This window comes from Ailuropoda melanoleuca, unplaced genomic scaffold (assembly GCF_002007445.2).
Source record: "Ailuropoda melanoleuca isolate Jingjing unplaced genomic scaffold, ASM200744v2 unplaced-scaffold10059, whole genome shotgun sequence".
Lineage (NCBI taxonomy): Eukaryota > Metazoa > Chordata > Mammalia > Carnivora > Ursidae > Ailuropoda > Ailuropoda melanoleuca.
The window spans coordinates 79,601-94,823 of record NW_023178348.1 but is presented as its reverse complement, the minus strand read 5'-3'; the positions used below and the strand labels follow the sequence as shown (position 1 = coordinate 94,823).

Below are 15,223 nucleotides of genomic sequence, written 5' to 3'. Positions count from 1 at the left end.
TGGCAGGATCTCATTCCTTTTGGAAGCTGAGTAATAGTCCATTGTATAGTGGTGTGTGTGTGCGTGTGCGTGTGTGTGTGTGTGTGTGTACACATATATACATCACTTCTTTATCCATTCATCTATCAGTAGATGCTTAGATTGTTTCCTTATTTTGGCTATTGTAAACAATATGCAATAAACATATATTTTCAAATTAGTATTTTCATTTTCTTTGGATAAAAACCCAGAAGTCGAATTACTAGATCATATGGTACTTCTCTTTTTAGTTTTTTGAGAAACCTCCATACTATTTTCCATAGGGGCTACAGCATTTACATTCCCATCAACAGTGCATGACGTTTCCTTTCTCTATATGCTGGCTAACACTTGTTGTTTCTTGTCATTTTGATAGTAGTCATTCTGACCAGTGTGAATGGATAGATCACTGTGGTTTACATTTGCTTTTTCCTGATGATTAGTGGTGAGCATCTTTTCATATGTCTGTAGGTCTTCTTTGGAAAAACGTCTATTCAGGTTCTCCACCGATTTTTAAATTGGATTATTAGTTTTTTTGGTGTTGAGTTGCATGAGTTCTTTATATATTTTGGATATTAACCCCTTACTGGATGTATCATTTGTGAATATCTTTTCCCATAGAGTAGGCTGATTTTTTGTTTGTTAATGGTTTCCTTTGCTGTGCAAAAGCTTTTTAGTTTGATGTAGTCCCAGTTGTTTATTTTTGCTTTTGTTTTCTTTGCCTGGGGGACATGTCCAGAAAAATATTGCTAAGGATGATTTATATGAGCTCACTACCTATGTTTTCTTCTAGGAGTTTTATGGTTTCAGGTCTTACAATTAGCTCTTTAATCCGTTTTGAATATTTTTTTGTGTATGATATAAGAGAATGGTCCAGTTTCATTCCTTTGCGTGTAGCTAGCTATCCAGTTTTCCTAAGACTGTTTATTGTAGAAATGGTCTTTCTTCCCCATTGTGTTTTCTTGTCTTTGTCATAGATTAATTGACCACGTATATGTGGGTTTATTTTTGGGCTCTCTATTCTGTTCTATTGATCTATGTGTCTCTTTTTTGTGCCAGTACCATACTATTTTCATTACTATAGCTTTGAAGCATAGTTTGAAACCTGGAATTGTGATACCTACAGCTGTGTTGTCCTTGAGATTGCTTTGGCTATTCAGAGTCTTTTGTGGGTCCATACAAATCTTAAGGTTTTTTGTTCTAGCTCTGTGAAAAACGCTGTTGGTATTTTGATGGGGGTTGCAGTGAATCTATGGATTGCTTTTGGATAATAATGGGCATTTGAACAATATTCTTCCAATTCATGAGCATAGTATAGCTTACCATTTATTTGTGTCACCTTCTATTTCTTTCATCAATGTCTTAGAGTTTTTAGAGTACAGGTCTATCACCTCCTTGGTTAAATTTATTCCTAGGTATTTTATTCTTTTTGATTAAATTGTAAATGTGATCATTCTCTTAATTTCTCTTTCTGCTGTTTCATTACTGGTGTATGGAAATGCAAAAATTCACAAATTTTTTTTTATATCTTGTGTCCTGCAAAAAGGTTTTAGCTTTGAGGTTTGCTTTATAGATGTTTTTCCTTTTATGGATTATGCTTTTGGTGTCAAATTTAAGAACTCTTTGCCTTGTCCTAGATCCTATAGAATTTTCTCCTGTTTTGTGTTTTCTCAAAGTTTTATAGTTTTACATTTTATAGATAAGTCTGTGAATCATTTTCAGTTAACTTTTGTATAAGGTGTGAGATTTAGGTCAGAGAGTTTTGCCTAATGGTCCAATTACTCTAGTAGTATTTGTTGAAAAGGCCGCCATGGCTTCAAAACATCTCCTGTGCCAGGTTTCGTATCTTATGTTTTTATATGTCTTTTCTGCTCCCAGTATCTACCTGCTTTCTTTTTTTTTATAATAATTTTTTATTATGTTAGTCACCATATAGTACATCCTTAGTTTTTGATGTAATGTTCCATGATTCATTGTTTGTGTATAACACCCAGTGCACCATCTACCTGCCTTCGTAACATCTCTACTTGAATGTCTCTAACACAGGCATCTCCAACTATATAGCACAAAAACTTGAACTCCTTTTCTTTCCAGTCTCCTTTCCCGGTCTTCCCCAGTTATTGAATGTAGGAGTTTTTCTTTATACCCTCCTTTCCCACATCTGGTCCTCTAATTCTTCTCCTTCTCAGAGAGTTCCCAGATCCAGTTACTTGTCTCCATTTCTGTTGCTACTACCATCAGTTCTCACGTGGACCACTTCAGAGGATTTCTGATTGGACTCCTGCTTGTGTTCCTTCCCTCATGTAAGCTTTTAGAGTGATCTTTTATAAATGTGTGTTTGAGTATGTTGCTCTCCTGCTTAAACTCTTCCATGTCTTTCCATTGCTCTTACAGGTTGGTGCTCTTACCATATTCTACAGGCTGTCTGTGATCTTGCCCTTGGCTTCCTCTCTAATCCTCTTGTACCACACTTCTCCTGTCAAAGCTGGGGCCCCACTGAATGTCTTTCAGACCCCAGTACCCAACAAACTCTTCTTTTCCTCATAACCTTTCTTAAACCTATGTTCCTCTGCCTGGAAGGTTACTCCAAATCACACTTTTAACTCCGACAAATCTCAACTTGTGCATTACTTGTACAGATGCTGTTTCTGACTACCACATTTTTAAAATGCCCCCCCCCCCCGGTTATTCCTTCTCCTAGAATTCTGGGTCCTCCTTCCCTACTTTGTATTATTTGTTTATCGTTTGTAATCTTAACTAGATGGTAAACATCATGAAGCACAGGGTCCTGTCAGTTTTCTTCAGTGTATACTCTGCCTGGCTCAGTGTGTAGTATATATATGTGCAGCAAATATTTGTGAGTCAATGAATGAGATAGGGAATTACAGTAAGTTAGCAAGATAGAGACAATTTAGGGTAATCTAATTCCCAGGCTTGGTTTATTTTTTTAATAACTTTTTTGGATTTTATTTATTTGAGAGAGAGCAAGTCACGAGTAGGGGGAGGGGCAGAGGGACAAGCAGACTCACTGCTCAGTCCCAGGACCCTGAGATCATGACCTGAGCCAAAGTCAGACGCTTAACTGACTAAGCCACCCAGGCACCCCCCACCAAGGCTTAGTATTTTTATGAGCTATTTTAACGAGCCATCTGTACTTGGCTATCTTTCTTGCTTAGTCCAGATCAGAGTGTAGTAACTTGAGAGAGAATCATAAAGATTATTTCTTTTTTATCTCATTAATACATTTTGAGCGGCTGTTTGTAGGCAACTGAAAATGGTTTATTTGTTGACATAATATGAATTATTATTTGTGCCCCACTCATCCATGAAGAGAATATTTCTACTTCTAGATGACCATGGATTGTTTCTGTCTCTATCAAGGGAACATGTCCTTAATAGTCTGGTTTTAGGGGCGCCTGGGTGGCACAGCGGTTGGGCGTCTGCCTTCGGCTCAGGGCGTGATCCTGGCGTTATGGGATCGAGCCCCACTTCAGGCTCTTCTGCTATGAGCCTGCTTCTTCCTCTCCCACTCCCCCTGCTTGTGTTCCCTCTCTCGCTGGCTGTCTCTATCTCTGTCAAATAAATAAATAAAATCTTTAAAAAAAAATAGTCTGGTTTTAAGTGCTGGCATTTTCTTTTATTCCTATCTAAAGCCTCTGTTCTTACAATCTATAGTTTATTTCCTTACCTCAAGAAAGAGGAGGGTCATGTCTGTTTTATGTGGCCTATCTAAGCTGCCTTCTTCTTCTTCTTTCTTTTTAATGTGATTATTGTCAAGAATTTGGCTATAATATAAAAATTTTACATTTCCCATCTCTTTTTTAGGATCACTTAATCATGTTGTGTAAACACTCTAGTACTGATAAATAGTTTCTCTTGTCCCCTCAACAGTGTAATTTATTTTTTATTTATTTATTTTTTTTAAAGATTTTATTTATTTATTTGACAGAGATAGAGACAGCCAGCGAGAGAGGGAACACAAGCAGGGGAGTGGGAGAGGAAGAAGCAGGCTCATAGCGGAGGAGCCTGATGTGGGGCTCGATCCCATAACGCCAGGATCACGCCCTGAGCCGAAGGCAGACGCTTAACCGCTGTGCCACCCAGGCGCCCCTCATCAGTGTAATTTAAATGATCATTCTAACTTGTGGACGGGGAGGTTAGTTAGCAAGCATTCTTGCAAGAATTTCTTAGTATAACGAAAATTATGAATTGCCTGAAGAGGCTAAGCTTTAGGATAGTGTTTTGCTATACAGCTTTGGCAACTAAAGTTATTTTTTTTGTTTGGTTGGGGTTTTTTTGGTTTGGTTTTGGTGGGGTTTTTTTTATTTTTATTTTTTGTTTTTGTTTTTCTTGTTTTTCTTAAAATGTTATTTTTAAGTAATCTCTACGCCCAGCACTGGGCTCAAACTCATAACCCCAAGATCAAGAATCGCACACTTCACCGACTGAGCAATCCAGGTACCTCACAACTGAAGTTTTTTAAAGTTGAAAATACTGTGCCTGCATGTGTGGCATATTATCTTTAAATGATCCTTAGATTTTTTTTTCCCTACTATCCTTGAATTGTCTCAATATTTAACAGGAACTATTTGTTTGGAGGCAAAGAGCAGTAAGGGTTTGGAGCATGTATTGATAAAATGAATATAACTCAATATGGAAGTAAAATCAACCACTCCTTTTAGGTGTACATGCTGCTAATAGTGTGTGTTAAGGAAAAGTTTACTTACCTCACTTTTTATGTAGGTACTAGAACTGTTTCTTTTGTTTAGACATCCAACAAACATTTGTGTAGTTATGGCCTTCTAGAAAATGTACTTTCCTTTGGCCTGAGTACAAAGTTGCCGCTTCCTCACCTGAAAGACTCTCCACCCCCAGAATGAAGAGTGGAGTGCTAAAAAGAAAGATGGCGGTTGGATAATTCCTAACGCGGCGTGGTCTACATAACTCCTCTTCTTAAGATCAGTCTCTGAGTCCCTGTCTGTATTTATCAGTTCTGAAGTGTAAGGATCAAGAATAGTGTTAACTCATTAACAGATTAGTAGAGTTTGAGCAGTTTATGGAGAAACCAAAATCCAAAAGAAAACATGGATCTTCTAATTCTGTTAAATCTGCAAGTGCTTATTTAAAGCCACTATATATAGGGGCGCCTGGGTGGCTCAGTTGTTAAGCGTCTGCCTTTGGCTCAGGTCATGATCCCAGGGTCTTGGGATCGAGCCCCACATCCGGCTCCCTGCTCAGCAGGAAGCCTGCTTCTCCCTCTCCCCCTGCTGCTCCCCCTGCTTGTGTTCCCTCTCTTGCTGTGTCTCTCTCTGTCAAATAAATAAAATCTTAAAAGAAAAAAATAATAAAGCCACTATATATAAGATACACTTTGAACCCAGTGGGAGAGTCAAATAATTGGAGATAGATTTCTGTGTTTTAGAGACCTAGGAGAATATACAAAGAAGTTTAAAATCTCCTGATTCTCCGCCCAAATTTAGTGTTTTGAAGTGTTTTATCTTTCCCTCCTGTAAACATTAACTGTGGAAGTTCCCAGAGTTTGGTACAGTCAGGTAAGGGAGACACTTGCTTAAGTTCCTCAGGATGTGGGAATTATTGAATAATTTCCATTATTGAATAATTTCACTGTAATGATAATGGTTTACAGTAGAAGTTTTTAGATTCCTTACTTTTCTGTGATTTGGTTTAGTCAACACAAGGATGCATTTGGCTAGCCAGAATGCAAAACCTACAGGTTAGAATGGTCTTGGCAAGTTTTATTGGAGGAAAAGATGGCATTTGGAAAAGTAGGGAGCCAAAGGAATGTCAGGCAAGGGAAAGGCATGGGCAAAGTCCCAGAGGACAAAAAAAGTTTGTAATGGACTCGGTGTTCACTTAGATCTAATTAGACTTGTGGTCTTAGCTTATGTATTTTCAAGATTTATCAGACTTTCTTCTATAATTATCATTCCCTTGATTTTAAGGCATGATATTTCATATATTTTGAAGTTTAAAATAACATTAAAAGAAAAATGAAATTATTTTGTTTGGGAAAGGGCTAAAGGTTAAATAATCTCGATCTAAATAAGGATTTCCTAAGAGAGATCTGGGAAATTCCCAAAAGTTGTCTGGTTCAGAGAACAGTTCTTAGAAAGAGAAATTGGGGAGTCCCAGAGAGAGGTTCTGTGGTCATAACCATTTGATCCTCACAAAAGTATGGATAAAAGCAATTTAACCATAAATACCTTGTCCTGTTGATTATTACAGATAGGGTAAAGTTGGTGCCAATGGCTAACATCATGGTAGAGAAATTTTCAGATGAATATAACATTCCCATTCTCTGGAATATTTAGGGCTAAGGTCCTAGTTTCTGATATCCTTAGAGCCTTTAAGTATTCTGTTTCTAAGAACCATTATTTTAAAAAAATTAAGACTGTAATAAAGCAATGATATTAGAATTTTTTAACTACCCTTTTGGTTCTAGAACCCTAACCACTGTTCTCATTTTTGCATGTTATCTTCTAACCTTTACTTGTATGCATACTTCTTAGGTGGTGGTCCTTTAAAAATTAAGAAGGAACATTGAGATCTAGAGAATTAAATATGATTCCTTTTCTCTTTTTAAGGTATGTGTTGGGTGGTGGAGCACTATGTATGGAACTTCTCACAAAACAGGTGACTATTTTCTTATGGTACTCATTTTTCAATCTGAAGGGAGTGTTTTGATGATGTAAGTTAGATTCTGCGTGGAAAAGTTCTGATGTAATACCACCTACTTAAAAAAATTGTTTTGAAGAGCACCTACTTTTAATAATGAAAAGCTACTTAGGGCAAACCAATAAAATGACATTGTACTTGGTGCTTAATCTATGCAAGGAGAGGTGTTCTAAGAATGATGTTTCTATAAGGTTATAATTTGCTTATGTTTGATACTTAGAACATAGGGTTTTTTGTTTGTTTTTCGTGTTACAAGATTTTAGAAACAGTCCAGCTTTTTTCTCTTGTATACAGTCTTCTTAATATTGTCTTGCTATTGTCAAGCTGTTATGTACCATTTTGTTAAGTTTTCCAAAGTGGAAATCAAGAGTACCATTGTGTTCTACAGAAGTATTTTCTTCTTCCTCTAGGGCTGGAGCAGTGCCTACTCAATAGAATCAGTTATCATGCAGATCAATGCCACATTAGTCAAAGGCAAAGCCAGAGTGCAGTTTGGAGCAAACAAGGTACTTTTATTAAGAAGATCACATAAATGATAATATATATTTTCTGTTACCTTATGAGGCTTCTTCTTTTTCTTTTTGTTATTCTTACTATAGGTAAACATGTCTATAATTTTAAATCTAATATTGGTATGTACATACTAATAAGTTAAAAATTATATGTACTTTGAAGTTTCCTTCAAAGGAATCTCAAACATTGAGATTATGTTATAATAGTTAATTCCTAGTGAGCGTTTATATGCTAGGCTCTGATCTAAACTTCTTACTTGTAGGTACTATTTCAATCCTTTTACTGACGTAAGAGTAGATATTATTATCGTCCTCATTTTGTAGATGAGGAAACTGAAGCACAAGGAAGTTAGATAACTTGTGTAAGGTGACAGCTGGCAGAACGAGGATTGGAACCAGACAGTCTGGTATTAGTCTCTGCTCTTACCCATGGAGTTTTGCTCTTCAGTCACTGTCAGAAACCTCTTTCCGTGTCTAATTGTAGTCATCTGTAAACAGTTAAATGGACCAAGTTAATACATTTTGCTAAAATATTTGTTGATGGAAATTATCCTGACCTAACATATGTTCTTAAAGGTCTGTGTGAATTTTGTGCTAAATGTGTATCCAAATAGTACGAAATTTAAATGTGTGTTTATAACTGTATTGCACATCAGAGCATGAGTCCACTAGATCTTAACTCACAGAGGAAGCAAAAAATTGAAAAGGGTATTATGAAACTCATTTATTTGGGATAGTACTATATAATAACTGTTTTACTTAAGTTCTTTTAACAGCTGTTTCTTTACACTGAAACAAAATAACATTTTTTATAAAGTCTAGTGAATTGCTTAACTACATTTAACTAGCATTTCTTAACTGTGTATATTTTAGGTGTGCTAAACGTGTCAGAGTGATTATATAGTAAGACATCAAATTTTATTTTTTTGTAATGATAAAATTTATGCACACTGTATGGTTTCTAACATAGAAAAATAAAAAAACTGAAGTCATTTGTAATTTGACTATCTAGAAATACTATTAACATTTGGTATAATTCTGGTCTTTTAATAAAATTCTTCCTGGCGTTTTATTTATATGTAGAACTTGATGTTAAATTTCATAATGTTTTAAAAAAAAATTAGCATGCTTTTCTTGTAAAGAGAATGTAAAAGGCTTAGAACAATGATCATTTTGAGTAATTGAACATTTTACTAATAATTCACTGTGTAAATTTACCTCTTCTAGGCATTTTTATCTACCTAAAATACAATTGGTCTGGATATTTTAAGTCTCTTCTAGCTTTAAAATTCTGTAATACCAATACTCTGTTCAGTGCACAGTTCCCTTGGAATTACTCAATGTCAGTAGAATTGCTTTCAACCTTTACATTTCCATGACTTATAGGTTTCTTAGCAAGTAAATAATAGAACCATTTTATATAGAATGTCAAGTCAGGCAGCTGAGCACATTTGCATATTAAAGTATGTCTTAGAAGGTGAATTTTTTGAATGAATTGTTATGATAAAACTTCACTCTTCCATTTTTTCTTCTTATTAATAAGTATCACTAAGAATATGGAAACTTTACATGATGTAACAGGAGTTTTACCTTAAAGGATTTTAAATTCTACAGGAAATAGTCTCAACGGTAACTTTAAAAATACTGTCAAATAACATGCTAACTGGTGTTCATTAAAAATATGCTACCATTTGTGTGTGTGTTTGTGTGTGTGTGTGTAAGAGAGAGAGAGAGAGAGAGAGACAGACAAGGATCTATTAATATATAGATTTTTTTTAAGCATCTGTAAAGATATTCAAGAGAGTATTAACAACTATTTCTGATAAGGGGGTATTGAAATATTGACAGGGCGGGTTAGAGATGGGTGGGAGACTTTAAATCATTTGTGTTCTTTGAACTTCTTTTTGACCTATAACTACTACTTCAAAAATATCTTAAATATTTTTAAAGATGTATCAGCTGTTGGTTCAAAAGAAATGAATGAGTTTGTCTCTTGAAAATATTACTAAAATGATATACATAAGTCCTGGAAAACAAAAAATTGCCTCTTAGCACACGTGAAATTTGGAGAAAGGATCAAATTGATGTTGCTGAGGATCTGCAACTCTGTGCAGGCAAGAGTCACTTGTACAGTCTTGCCATTAGCTTGCTCCCCTAGGCTCGGCCAGCAGGAGCTGAGAGCAAGCCATGCGGCAGGAGGATGTTGGCTAGGCTGGTTTTCTGGTCTGTTAACATGGGCTATCGGCTATAACATTAACTCTAGGCTGTAATGGTGAGAAAGCCTTCTAAAGTAGAGTTCTGCTATCATGACCTAGCAAGAATTTGGGGGTTTGGATAGGCAAGGTAGTGCCCTTTATAAATGTTCATTCATCATGTAGAGTGCATGATAGTTGAGGTAAATAGTGAAATCCTGGCGCACACAACTCTTGGAGCAGCTCCCAAACTATTTCTACAATTAGGAAATGCACCTATCCTTCCATGTTGCCCATAGACCTCCAGTTACTTACCTACAGAATTCTCTGGTGAGTGATCCTGTTCAGATGAGTGATCTGGTTTTGGTTTTTCCTTCAGGGAGAGGGGGAGGTGCTACCTGTACTAAGTCTTTTATTTATAAATGAGCAAGGTTGGCAAGCCAAATGTGAGAACCTTGCATGATCCTGAGATTCTCCAAGGAGGCTAAAATGCTCTCAAGTTAATTGTATCGACAGTTCTCATCAGAAGCAGACACAGATACTCTTCAGAGGAAAGCTTTTTTTCTGATTTAGACCTACAGGATTCTTAAAGGTTAAGCTAAAGCATATATGGATTTACTGAAGAATCACAGGCACACAAGTAAGCCAGCATACATGAGAATTGGCAGAAACAATAAATAAGATATATATTCCCTAAGACTTTATGTTTTGGAATTATCAGATACACAGAATAGACTTCAGATATTAGAGTTATGTGAAAATGAATAGTTATTTGAAAAACATAACGTAAAAAAAAAAGAAAAAAGAATCCTAAAGTTGATCAAACAATGAGACCATGAGGAATAATGAAACAAATTGAAAAAGAATGAAATAGAATTTATAGAAATGAAAAATATAATTGAAATGAGAAACTATAGATGGGTTTGGTATCAGAAGAGAGAATTAATTGATTAGAAGAAGTAAATCAGAATGTTGCACAGAAAAGAACATGGGAATAGACATTATGGTAGAAGTCGAGAGGTGATGATCAGATTGAGGTCTAAAATGTTTTATTGGAACTCTAGGAGGAGATAATAAAATTATGTTAAAAAACAAAAGATATAGAAACCAGAAAGTAAGGTGGTAAAGGCAAGTCACAAGTATAAATGAACTGAAGGTACCAGTTAGATTGAATTAATAAAACAAAATCTAGCAGTTTTTAAAAAGTATGTTTAAATTGTGAGGCTAGAGGGGCACTTGGGTGGCTCAGTTGGTTGGGTGTCATGATCCTGGGATCAAGCTCCGTATCAGGCTCCCTGCTCAGCGAAGAGCCTGCTTCTCCCTTTCCCTCTGCCCCTCTCTCTGCTTGTGTTCTCTCTCTCTCTCACACATGCTTTCTCTCTCTCAAATAAATAATATTTTTAAAAATTGTGAGGCTAGAAAAAGATTGAATTTTTTTTTTTAAGGAGAGGATGATAAATATATGCCAAGCATACACTAAAAAAAAAAAAAAGATGATATGGCTATATAGTATCAAAGTAGAATTTTCGAGCAGGAAGCATTAGTGACTACTTAATGATAAAAGTCTCAATTTACCGGGAGAATATAATAATTATTTACTTATTAAAACAAAATCAAAATACAGATTAAAAACCTGATAAATGAAACTAATAGTAATAATCGTGTGTTGACTATACTTAAAAACTGGTGAAACCACAGGAGAAATTGACCAAGTCACCATCATAGTGAGAACTTTTAATGTGCCTTGATCATAGTAAGTTAAATGTGTGAAAAATGTAGAAGACTTGAATAACAAATTAAGCTTGGTCAAATGGACAATTGTAGACCTCTGTGCCCAATAGTTAGGTACTACATCTTTCCCAAGCATTTATGGAATATGGGGAAAAATCATAAATTAATATTTAAAAACAAGCCGTAGAATTTGAATACAATGCAATTAAGGTTAGAAGTCAGTAATGAAAAGATTAATAAAAATCCACATGAATTTGGAAATAAAACACAATTCTAAGTCATAGTTAAAAATCATATGAAAATTTAAAAGTACTTAGAACCATAATGGAAATTCTAAAATTTTCTTTCTGTTCCTCTTTCTTTCTCTCCTCTTTCTCCATGTCATCTATCTCTCTCTTTGTCTGGAACATTCATGAAACTAATCCTGGTCAATGAAGAAAACTTCAAATTTTGAAAGTATAAGGACAGATGTCATTCTCTGATCCTAATTAAATTAAAAACTATAATAACAATCATGGGACGCCTGGGTGGCTCAGTCATTAAGCATCTGCCTTCGGCTCAGGGAGTGATCCCTGGGATCAAGCCCCGCATCAGGCTCCTCTGCTGGGAGCCCGCTTCTTCCTTTCCCACTCCCTCTGCTTGTGTTCTTTCTCTCCCTGGCTGTCTCTCTCTCTCTGTCAAATAAATAAATGAAATCTTAAAAAAAAAAACTATAATAACAATCAGAAAACAAATGTTCCTTTTGTGGAATTATGAAATTTAAATAGTCCTTAATGGGGCTTTGAAATGAAAACTGCAGAATAGCTAGAGAACAGTGATAATGAAATCGCTGCATACTAGAAATTAAATGAGAGCTCCTTGCCCTAAAATCCATTAAAAAAAAAAAAAAAGAATAAGAATGAACCAGCCTCTGACTTAGTGTTAGAAAGGACAATCAAGTAAGCTGAAAAAAAGTAGAAGGAAGGGGTTAATAAGGTCAGCAGAAACAGAAAGGGCTGTTACAGGAAAGCCTCTGCAGTGACATTCTCTTTAAACTAGAATTGAAGATCATGCTGTTGACAACTGAGAATGGGGAAGGCTAATATTCTTATTTTTCTCTTCTTATCTTGTAAGTGGGCAGTAGGGTTAGGACGTGACTGCTTATTGATCATTTCCAAGTTCCAATGGATGTGTATTTTGTCATTTATAATCTATTTCTCTTGTATTTTTGTCCTTTGAACATATAGACCTACTGGAAAACACTACTTTTCATTAACTTGGAGATAACATTATGGCATGTTTTATGTTTGTTTTTCAGATGCATTATGGGAGGGCTTTACTATTTTTAAAGAGCTCTTAGAAATTGAAAAAGGCTATACTCCAGAAATAAAGAAAAATCCATTTGCAGAAATAGAAATAAATTGCTTGCAAACATTTGGAGACACACTCAGCTTCACTCAGTAATAGAAATGCAAATCACACCCCCACTGTGATCATCTTCCACCTCTGATATTGTCACAAATAAAAAAGGTTTGTAAGAGCACTCTGGTGAAGCCCTGTAGAGGCATTCTCACACATGACAGGTAGGCAAGCCCATTTATACAGTCTTGTAGAGAGCTATCTTAGCAACACCTCAAGATTACAAAGGCATATATGTCTTTTGGCCCAGCAATTCCACTCAAGGACTTTTTACCAGTGCTTTGGAAATATTTGTGCAGGGTTGCTCACTGTAACATTGTAACAACAAAATATTGAAAATAACCAAAATGTCCACCAATTGGGGATCAATAAAGTATTTGACTCTCCATGCAATGGATTATTTCGTGATTTAAAAAAACAAAGATTAAGCTTTTTGCACACTGATGGGAAACAAGGTCCAAGATGCATTAAGTGAGAAAAGGGGTAGAACAGTGTCTGTAGCATGCTACCTACCATTTGTTGGGAGGAAAAGCAGGGGATGGTGGCTAACAACAATGTGCTATACATGACTTTCTTATATAATCTTAAGGAGATACAAGAAACTAATAGTAGTTAACTTGAGTAGGAAAAGGAGGATGGATGAGAGGAGGAACTGGATGGTTGGAGGACAGGTAGGAAGGAGAATTTTCACTTAGAATGTTTTATATGTTTTTAATTCTTGTGCTGTGTGAATTTATTATTAAATTCTATGACATAATAGGTGTGTACCACTATGAAGAATGCTCATGATATATTAATTGTAGGTTAAGATGTTGCTCCGTTGTACTGATAGAGATGAAGTTAATCCTAAATTTGGCCCTTTAGAAGAGGATGTAAAGAGGCTACCAAGAGGACTCCTTTAGTAATGCCTCAGTGCCACTTAGGATAAGATATTTTTTAGATTTTTAACTCAAGATGTCATTGACATGCATAATCCTTAAAGCTCAATGTTACCTTATCTAAAGGTCATATTTTGTATTTTTTGGTGGGGTTTTTTTTGTTTGTGTGTGTTTGTTTTTGTTTTTTGGGGGGATGGAAGGTATGAGGAAGAGAGTTTGAGTTTTATTCATGTCCAGATAGCCTTCTTTACCTTGATTCATCAGTGGAGAGGGGCACTAGAACTAGCTTTATACTTGTCCAGTGCTAAAAGGATTTATAAAAATGAGATGTGAAGCTAAAATAGATTTTTTATTGTAGTACAACTTTGGTTTTGTTACTCTAAAGTGGTAGAGAATAATGGCATTGAGAAATGAGGGTTTTAAGTGAAAATTATTTTTGAAATGGAAATATTATTCAGTTTCCTGTGTTCTTTTAGCATAGTGGTGATGCATCCATAAATTGTTTGTAATGATTTTCATCTACTTACAGTTTTTATTTAAAATGTATAATTCTCTTTCAGAATCAATATAATCTAGCAAGAGCCCAACAATCCTATAATTCCATTGTACAGATACATGAGAAAAATGGTACGTTTAATTCAATAAGTACTTATTACCATTTATAGAAGTTTTATATAAGGTACTGTTGATAACTTACCCTGTTAATTTTTGTTTTTGCTTTAATTTCCTAAAGTACTATTGTCACAGTGAAAAAGTTTAACTTGAGGATGCACACACTGTGCTTCATTCAAAAATCTTTGTATCCTTAATACTTGGCCTGAGAACCTGAGTTAGAGTCAAGATTTTTTAATAGATTAGTGCATGAATGACTTTACTCACTTGAAATGTATGGTGTTAGGACAGGAGCTGAGTTAAAGGCAATCGTACAGGTGGAGTTCTTGTTGATACTGAGTAAACGTAATCAGGATCCTGAACCACTGTTTCTGAAACATCTTCAGACTACTGAATGCTTTTTGAGAGTTGCACACATTTATCTATTCAAGTAAAAATAGTTCTAATTTCAGTATATATACACTTAAGAGTATTTGAGTTGTAAGTTTTAAAAACTTAAAATATCTTTCAGAAACTATTCTACTTTAAATTTTGCTTGTATTCACAATGCATGTTTTAAGTTGTTGTCTCTAACAGTGAGAGGGATTTGGAATTAGAAGACTGGGGGCGCCTGGGTAGCGCAGTCGCTCAGCGTCTGCCTTCGGCTCAGGGCGTGATCCCGGCATTCCGGGATCGAGTCCCACATTGGGCTCCTCTGCTGGGAGCCTGCTTCTTCCTCTCCCACTCCCCCTTCTGTGTTCCTCTCTCACTGGCTGTCTCTCTGTCACATAAATAAATAAAATCTTAAAAAAAAAAAAAGGAATTAGAAGACTGATTTTTCAAGTGCCATTTAAGTTATTCACTAGCTCTGTGTCTCTGAGCAAGTCCCATTACCTCTCAGTCTCTGTTTCCTTATCTCTACAAAGGCATATCTGTCTTACCAAACTTGTGAGGAAAAAGAATAGTGTATACACATGGCACTTTGTAACTAAGTGCTGATAACGAGATATACATTACAGTAGTAAGACTGATGCTTTTTTGTGCAGAGTAAAGAAATAGGAAGTAGTTTTCTTGAAGGAGAGTATTTACAGTAAAATGTTCTTTATTAGAAATATGGTAGCTTGTGAGTTAATATTTGTGCTTTGTGCTCACTTTTAATCATAAAGCAAACTCTTTACTTTTTCACTGACTGTTTCTGAAAGAATAA

General features: G+C 35.5%; 1 protein-coding gene across 1 annotated transcript in view; it reads left to right on the top strand.

Moving 5' to 3' along the window:
• The window catches only part of UBE2Q2 (ubiquitin conjugating enzyme E2 Q2), a 46,482-nt gene that overhangs the window by 28,781 nt on the left and 2,478 nt on the right, over positions 1-15,223 (top strand). The window contains exons 7-9 of the mRNA XM_034650037.1: positions 6,624-6,672; positions 7,125-7,220; positions 13,986-14,052. Of these exons, the coding sequence (XP_034505928.1) occupies positions 6,624-6,672; positions 7,125-7,220; positions 13,986-14,052 (212 nt within the window). The remainder of the gene's footprint in view (positions 1-6,623; positions 6,673-7,124; positions 7,221-13,985; positions 14,053-15,223) is intronic.